This window comes from Octopus bimaculoides, chromosome 5 (genome assembly GCF_001194135.2).
Source record: "Octopus bimaculoides isolate UCB-OBI-ISO-001 chromosome 5, ASM119413v2, whole genome shotgun sequence".
NCBI lineage: Eukaryota > Metazoa > Mollusca > Cephalopoda > Octopoda > Octopodidae > Octopus > Octopus bimaculoides.
In genome coordinates, this window is record NC_068985.1 from 106,468,012 (window position 1) to 106,477,570 (window position 9,559).

The following is a 9,559-nucleotide window of genomic DNA, read 5'->3' on the forward strand; positions in this document are numbered from 1 at the left end:
AGTCTTGTGCTTGTATTTCACGATCTCAAAGTTCTCCAGTGTGGATTTAGGTGTGTCCTTGAAACATTCTTTCTGTCTCCCTTGCATGCACTTGCCTTCTGCTAGTTCGGTGTAAAAATTTTGAGGAGTCATGTGCCTGGCATTTGAATAAAGTGGCCAGCCCACCTGACTTGTGCTCTCCTCAGCAGTGTGTAAATACTTGGCAGATCAGCTCAAGAGAAGACTACCATGTCTGGGATCTTGTCTTGCTAGGTGATTTTCAACAGCTCTCTCAGGCAGTTCGTGTGGCAGCAGTTTAGCTTTTTGGCATGGCATTTGTAAACTGTCCAAGTCTTGCAGGTATACAGTAACGTAGGCAGTACAACAGCTTGGTACACTTTCAACTTGGTCGCCAGCCTAATGCCTCTCTGAGAAGAGGCATCTATCACACACACACACAGGTGCAATTATGGCTGTATGGTTAAGAAGTTTGCTTCCCAACCACAGTTTCAGGTTCAGTCTCTATGTGACACCTTAAGCAAGTGTCTTCTGTTATAGCCTCAGGCTAACCAAAGCTTGTGGGTGGATTTGGTAGATAGAAACTAAAAGAAGCTTATCAATATATATATATATATATATATATATATATATAAAGTTTGCGTCTTCTTATCTTGATATTGTACAACAGCTGTAAACAAGTGTCACCAGCATATAAGTGTTGTTGCTTGTTTCCAATATTCCGTGGAAACAGGTGACAGCTGTCAACAGGAAGGGTGTCCAGCCTTGGAAATCAGCCTCAATGAATTCCATCCAACATGTGCAATTATGGCAAAGTGGCGTTAAAAGGATGATGATTTTATATATATATATATATACACACACTTACATAAGATTGGATTGCTGGAATTGCACTAATGAGTCCATGCTTCTCACATGCTTATTTGCTGGACCAATCACTAAATTGTAGAACAAGAAATATTGGCTACCTTAGAGCACTAAGGTAGCCAATATTTCTTGTTCTACAATTTGAATAAACAGCCACATAAATTACTTGTGTTTTGTGTTGAATATTGATTACAGTGTGGCTGTGTGGTAAGAAGTTTGCTTGCCAACATCATGGTTCCAGGTTCACCTTGGGCAAGTGTCTTCTACTATAGCTTGAGGCTGACCAAAGACATGTAAGTAAATTTGGCAGACAGAAACTGAAAGAATTCCATCGCATGCATGTTTGAGTCTTCTGGTTTGACTTAGTGTGATAGCTGTAAAATGATTGACACTATCATATAAGCAGTGTCATACATTTTCAATATCCTGTGAGAACATTGTCTGGTCAAGGGGAAATATTACCTTGATTGGAGACAGGTGAGGTTTGGTTATTAGAAGGGCATCCAGCTGTAAAAAAAATCTGCCCCAACGAATACCTCTCAACCTATGAAACATGGAAACTATTGTCTTCAATTGCAAAATTTAACATTTAGCACAAAATCTGAAGTTTCGCATAAAAAAGAAACCCAAAGCAATTCAGTTTTAGACATGCCCTCATATCACAAAATATATGCAAAATAATTACATATAAATATACTACATAAAAAGTTGTTATAAGTCATTTTAAGTACATAAAAAAAAAGCTGTTACCTAAACAACAACAACGTAACACAGAGTACCTCAGTGAATATGTGTGTATTTGGTAAATATACACTACTTACTGCTAGTTCCTAATATGTATGCACACAGTACAGAGCATCCTACCTGTAGTCCAGTCCTTGTCATCATTGTCACCATCACCATCGTCAAGTTTTCCATGTTTGCATAGGTCAGCCAGAATTTGCTGAGGCAGATTTTGTACAGCTAGGGGACCCTCTTATCACCAACCCTCACAGGTTTTCAAGCAAAGCAATTTCTGACTGGCCCTTGTGCTGGGCAACATTTGAGCATGGTTGTTGCCAGTGCCGCTGGACTGGCTCCCATGCAGGTGGCATGTAAACACACCTTTGAGCGTGGTCGTTGCCAGTACCGCCTGACTGGCCCTCGTGCCAGTGGCACATAAAAACACCCACTACACTCTTGGAGTGGTTGGCGTTAGGAAGGGCATCCAGCTGTAGAAACTTTGCCAGATCAGATTGGAGCTTAGTGCAGCCTTCTGGCTCGTCAGTCCTCAGTCAAACCGTCCAACCCATGTCAGCATCATGGAAAGCGGACATTAAATGACGATGACGATGATGACATATATATTTGGTAAATGGAAACAAAGAAGCCTGTCATATATATATATATATATATATATATATATATATATACATACACACACACACACATACATATAAGAGGTTTCTTTCAGTTTCCATCTACCAAATCCACATACTGGGCCCAGGGTTAGAGTAGAAAACATTTCCCCAACCCAATACTTATAGCCTAGGGCTGACCAAAGCCTTGTGAGTGGATGTGGGTGACAGAAACTAAAAGAAGCCCACTGCGCATGTGTATGTGTGTATATGTATAAGTGTGTGTTTTTGTCTCCTTGCCTTGACATTGCATGTTAGATGTAAATGGTTGTCACTGTCATACAAGCAGTGTTATTAATTTCCAATGTTCTTCAAAAACATGCCTGGCCATGGGAAAATATTTCCTTGCTTGGAAACAAATGAAGGTTAACAACAGGAAAGGTATTCCAGCTGTAGAAAGTTTGGCTCAATTAAACTCCGTCTGGCCTATGCAAGCATGGAAAAGTGGGTGTTAAATATACATATATACGTACATACATATATATTCATTATCTTGTACTTGTTTCAGTCATTGGACTGAGGCCATGCTGAGCACTGCCTTGAAGAATTTTTAGTCGCGTGAACTGATCCTAGAACTTATTTTTTTAAAGAGATTGATACTTATCTTATAGGTATCTTTTACCGAACCGTTAAGCTGCGGGATGTAAACACACCAGGGGTACAAACGCACTGACACACACACACATATGACGGACTTCTTTCAGTTTCCGTCTACCAAATCCACTCACAAGGCTTTGGTTGGCCAGAGGCTATAGTGGCAGACACTTGCCCAGGGCGCCACGCAGTGGGACTGAATTTGGAACCATGTGGTTGCAGGCGCGTCGCTTGACTTTTAAAGGCTCCCCGCAACTTTTTGGTTCGAGGTCCCGTCCCTTAAATCAAAATTCAAAATCTGCGCACCTTTTATTCATAGCTATATCTTACTTTATTCTATCTGAAGTTCAATATTTCACGTTACCCTAAAAAACATATTTAGGTAGGGACGTTCTTGGTACAATGCAATATTTTTACAAGAACTTGTACAGTGTATTACCATTTTATTTCTTGAAATTTACAATTAACATGGATAATTTAATTCTTGTTCAACATCTTGACCAAAGTAAATAGATGACTCGTCTACGTACTTTGATCTTCACATAGGGCCCCTCAAACGCGTAGGAACACTGCGACCGCAGGGGTTGCAGGCGATTAGCGACGGCCCTGTGTGGTTGAAAAGCAAGCTTCTTACCAGAGAGCCACACCTGCGCCCCGTCACACACACACACACACACACACTACAGGTAGGTTGCCGTGTACTGTTTGCGCATTTATTGAGAACGAGCTCTAAGTCAAATGTTTATACCAACCGCTTTCGTTTGACTTTCAGTATTAACAATCCAATCAAACAATTTAAATAATTGTAACAAACAAAACATTCGATTTCAAACTTCACAACCTTATAATGTATAGAATAACAACCGACCAACCTCTACTGTGAGCTTAACAACATGTTATAAAATACACAAACAAAAATTCTTCAATGAACAAAATATACAACTTCAATGTTACGATAAAGTTTAGCTTTATCCTGCTTTCACTTTAGCACCAACATGGGAGTTTCAAAGTGGCCACACGTAATATTAGAAATAGCAGTCAATTTTTTCCTCTCTTCCAAACCATTCCTATTGACTTTAAAAATAAAAGGACTCTTGGAAAACAGTGCATTATTGCTACAGAATAGAATCGGAAATTATCTAGTTCGACTTTCTTCGGATCTGTATGTTTGAAGCAACGTTGATAACGAATCAGCGCACTAAAACAATGTGAAGTAGCTTTGCTTTCCTCCTTTTCCGGAATTAGCGTTACTTGTAGTTTTGAAGAATCATAATCTCAGATGTTTAAAACTTAATTCTGAAAAATTATGGAAAGTGTATGTGTAAAGGAAAAGTTTCCCCACCTCATCCCCCAAAAGAACTTTTCTATTTTATAAATTCATAATCTGCGATGCTTAAAACATACACAAATCCGGAGATATGAATTTTGGCGCACTAGATTGTTTCCGATTTTTTTTTTTTTTTTTGGAAAGTCCTTAGTCTAATATATACAGACGGCTCGATTTTGCTCAACAGACCCGAACTGGAGATAAACGATTCATTTCACTAATGAAAAAATGTGATATTCAGCCTGCTTTATTAATGAAGAAAAGAAGAAGAAATAGTTGAAAACGAAATATTGGGTATAACGACAGTTTGGTGCCCCATCCCACTAACTTTATTTCCCCGCCACGACTCTGCATATTTTTAAATGACATTTTACAGAAATACGTTTTCAAGAGTGCAAGTTACATAATGTTGATGTTTCAAACATATAAGTCGGAAAAAAAAAACTGAACTTTGAAAAGTGCTAAAGTTAGGGAAATTCGTGGTAATTAAGTCGGAGAGAGGAAAAGAATGATCTAAAAATCTTCCAAAGTTTTACTGTAAATATTATCAACATAGTCAAAATCAGTAAATCTACACACTCGAAAAGGTATCTTTATAAAACTTCTTTTCAAAAAGTTATGAGGAAATAAAGAACAAAACGAGTATAACAAATATAGCTATATCAATAAAAGTATTTAGTTCCGTCTTTTTTACTTTCTGAGTTCTAATCCGGCGAAGATCGACTTTACTTTATATCTTCTGATGCAGGTCGGTAAAAATAAACACCAGTCATATTTAGAAATGGATCTATCACCCATTTCCCTTGCTAGTGTGTATAAGCTTATGCATCAGGAGAAATTATAATTATTTTTAGTTGTTTAGTCTCAGGTCAATCTCCGATCGAAGAGGTCTACATTCAAAGGTGCGTCAGTTGTATACATTCCACTTTAAAATTTCGATTAAAGTTATTTCACTCCATCTAAAGACCCCATGGATGTCGTTACTTACCATGCTGCCTCCCTGTAATTACACAACCTTACATGTCTTTGTAAATCGTTATATAAATCACTCGGCCAGCTAAGTCAAATGCCGTACTTTCGATTCCCCGTACGAGCATTTGCAACATTTAACGCTTGAATAAAAAAAACACTTCATAAAGGCATGAACGTCACATCTTTTCACTATTTAACCTCTATCCTCATATCTATATAAACGTGACGCGTTATACCTTATAATTTATTTATTTATTCTGAAACACGTGAGCCAGGTACATATGACCCACACGGTTCGGATCCTCACAATACAGAGTTCAAGTCCGGCCTGTGTCAACTTAATTCTGTTTTTCTCTTTTTGCCTATGAACGCAGAAAACAATCGCTGTTGTTTAGCCGCGTGGCCTGATTAGTTAGACCTATAATCAAAAGAATTCCAGCAATGAACATCAGGGCATTTTTTTTCAGGTATCAGGTGTGTAATAATTATCCGATGTAACTCTAAACAAACTGTTCAAGGATCGCTAGAGTCTAAGAAATCATTTTTAACACGATAGGTTATGAAATTTAACTCCTAATAATAGCAGGTCAAGCGATCAATAGAGGCTCCCGTGCTGGATCATGTAAAATAGTAGTACTATTCAGAGGTTAAATTCAATCTTCAACCACAACTATACTTAAACAAAACTTTGACGCGGTTTGTAAATTTTTTTTTTTCATCGTTATTAAAATTATTAGTGTTCAAATCTGTTCAGGATCTACTTTCCCTTTTATCCTTCTGGATCGATCGTGTCCTCCACATCCCTAACTTGTGGTTTTCCCAGTGTAAGAAATCCTTATTGTTACCATACTAATACGGTAGTCATAGGTAAGTTCCCGAGAAACGAAACTAGCGACGCGGTTTCGATTTTCGGTTTAAGCGTATTCTATATAAATTCAAGCCAATAATGTCTTTGAGAAAACAAAGATTGAACACCACAGCATTACATTTTCACCACCTTATATATCAGTGGCTAATGAGCGTAAAAAAAATTTTCTCGGTTATCAAACCATGAGTGCATATTGTAATGTCAATGAATTTGTAACATAAATACTTGTGTAAGTATATGTATATATAGATGAATTAAATATATATACTATAAATATATGAACACACATACATGAACATACGCAGACACACATGTAAGATGTATTTAACTTACCGGCAGCAGTAATAAGTCCCCACAGCCGACAGAACCAAAGCAGACCGTTCCAAGGACATGTTTTTCTGCCATCGCGACAGCACATTCCACAGATAAAAGAGGGTCCAAAAAGCAACGGGTTGCTTACTCCAATATAGTTTCTGCGATTATTATTATTATTGTTTTTTGTTGTTATTTATTTACTTTTTTTTCGCGCCACTCCAAACAGCTGAATAGAAAGCATGAAGTAAAGCCATGAAGGGAGCGAATTAACCCGGAAGTAGTCATCGCTGACCTCTCGCTTCGCTGCTCCCCATTGGTCGAGCTGCTGAGGTGAGAGCAGCCAGTGCTATATGGTGTGATCTGGCGTAACGCGTGAGCAGGGACTGTACACACATTTATACATTCGTTAATAGATATAAATACTTACACACAGACGGCATACGTTGACTAGCATATAATAGTACACAAAATACACACACACATACGTGTTTACGCATACACACGCGGTATTGCATATAATACGTTAAGGTACAAAAGATTATACACGCTATCATTCATATAGGCATATACGCATACATGAATATGCATATAAATGTCTTTATATGTATGAGTACATACTACACAGGTACACACAAAAAGACGCATATACACTCACACGCACACCCAACGCATATATTCATGTATTTGTGTGTACCCCCCAACCCCATGCACTCATTCACAAACTTATACGTACGTGTAGATAAAAACATTATTCACGTCATTCTTACATTTCGATGCTAACATATACACGTGTATACATACCTCCTTACACATATGCACACTACATATTTGTATGTGTGTGCGAGCACTGTATATGTGTGCTACATACATAATTAACGACACAATTACTAGGTCTTGGGTTCGATCCCACTACGTGACATCTTAAGCTAGGGTCTTTAGCCACGGGACAACCCAAAGATTGTGAGCGCAATTAGTTAAACGGAAATTCGTTGGTTACATTGTAGCTGCAATTCAAAAGTATACAATGTCACGTTGAATCTGGCTGAGGATTACGTTAAGACTACATGTGTTTGTGGAATATTCAGCCACTCGCACTAATTTAATGACCCGGTAATTTAGTTAATCGAACTATTAACTGCTCATCGCTGAAACCGACTAGGACCCATTACTTCCTATTCGCTAATAATGATGTATTAAATATATATATATATAATGATATATTAAATATATATATTAAATTTTACAAGTAAAAAGGTTGACAGTTATTTAGAAGTTTCGGCTTACTAGCCGTCGTCAAACTCTTAACCGAAATTTCGAAGTCACTTTAATTTACCGTGAGAAAGAGAATAAACAAAAAGGGTACACTACAAAAAAGTATTGAGTGATCCTTCAATATAATAAGGTTTAACTGTTTTATATATAACTTTACATAAAGACAAAGAGTGGGAGAGAGAATGTGTGTGTCAGCGAAGGAGACTAGTCGATACACGTACGTTATATAACTATAGGTGAGTCAGAGGGCGGGGGCAAAGCGCATAATGTTCGCTAGCCCCTCGTCGTTGTTGAGATCGATATGATTATGTTCAATTTGAACATCTGTCAGTAAAATAAATAAGTGGGCGATGATTAATGCTATGTTAAACGGGGTGGGTGGAGTGGTTCATTGGAAGCCTAAAAATGCGAAATAAGGAGTGATGAGAGGGAAAAGTAAAGACAGGTGGACTTGATGTAAATGGTATGCAACTACCTAGTTCTAGGAGCAGCGCTGTTGTAAGCAATAAGTATTCACAGGAAAAGGAGTCAGCACATCTTCGATGTGGACGTTGTTGTAAGTTGATGAGTGAATCTTTGCCAACCACACCCAACTTCGTTCGGATATGTGGAATTAATATTTCATTAAAGTTTTATGGCGTTTTATTTGAGATCTGTGAAGGGTGAGCTTAAGTATTTCCTGGCCCTGAAGAGGGAGCTAAACTAGTCGATGCAGATTTTCTGTTATATGTGTATAATATATATGAGAGACCATCAGACATTGTGAGGCCTCGCATTTGTCGCAACTTCGAAGATTCTGTTGTCTATTATTTATTCATCTGTTGGCGGTTGAAGCAGAAGATTGTTTTCTTTGTGAGTTTTGTGATTGTATCTAAGTAGAGATTATATTGTAATGTCCCTGTTTGAGGGTGTTATCAAGGCTCTCGTTCCTAGAGTAGTTGCACCACACGAGCCAACAAATCAATGTCACTACACACAAGAACCCACATCCACACACAACACTATTACAGTCGTATCTCACATCCGTAAAATATTAAGTTGAAAAACTTCGATCAACTGAGACTATCCAGACAATTAAACAAAAAAGTTGTCAAGGAGTGTTTAAAAGAAATAAAGCAAGTGAATTATTTTCCTTTTTTTTTTTTTAACGCTCAATGGGTTCCAATACGACCAGTGGATAAATACATTTTTTTCTTTTTGAAAATATAGACAATGCAGTTTAGAATAGATGTGGTCATTCAAGGGAACTGGTGAAAGCTATAAGCATGTTTTACACTTATTAATCCCTCTTTGGTGGAGCATATTCTACCAAGTTGTAAAGATTAAGAGTGATCACACATCACATCATCTTAAACCACATTTCACTCCACCCCATGTCATACTATACCCAAACACTGCTCGTCTATGCAAACACACTACATTACGCACCACGTCTAAAACCACAGCACTAACCTTCACGCTACAGTACTAGCTGTATGCAACACCCTGTGCGTCTCACTACTGAGTTTCACACACTAAATACTATATTTCACAACCCCACTCTTCACACAATATTTTCCATCACTACATAACGCAGAGAGAGCCTCTACGCAGTTGCTTTACATCAGTGGTTCTCAAACGGGATCCCCCATGACCCTTGGGTGTCCACACAAACAAAATAATAAATTGAGGATCCACAGTAGTATCTTAAGGGTCCATGAAAAAAAGTTTGCTTTTGATGTATCTATTGCAATAAACAGCTAGTTTTCTGTCTCTCGTGTTCTTTATAGCTTAACATATTTCCAGCCACTGAAACATGTTCTTTCAGAGAGTGTTGTCGCAAACCTGTACGAGTGAATGTGTGAAAAAGAAAATAGGAATTTTTTTAAGAGCTATCTTTAAAGCTAGTTTTTAACCCTTTAGCATTTAATCCAGCCATATCTGACTAAAATATTCTAACTGTTTTATGTT

General features: G+C 37.8%; 1 protein-coding gene across 2 annotated transcripts in view; it reads right to left on the reverse strand.

Moving 5' to 3' along the window:
• LOC106874091 (transmembrane protein 72) overlaps positions 1 to 9,559 on the reverse strand; it is a 103,376-nt gene that overhangs the window by 44,552 nt on the left and 49,265 nt on the right. Inside the window, exon 1 of one of the 2 annotated variants that reach the window (XM_014921691.2) lies at positions 6,356 to 6,721. The exons of the other annotated variant lie outside the window; for it this stretch is intronic. Coding sequence (XP_014777177.1) covers positions 6,356 to 6,440 — 85 coding nt within the window. The 5' untranslated portion in view covers positions 6,441 to 6,721. Of the gene's footprint in view, positions 1 to 6,355; positions 6,722 to 9,559 lie in introns of those variants that run through there. 2 annotated transcript variants of the gene reach the window in all.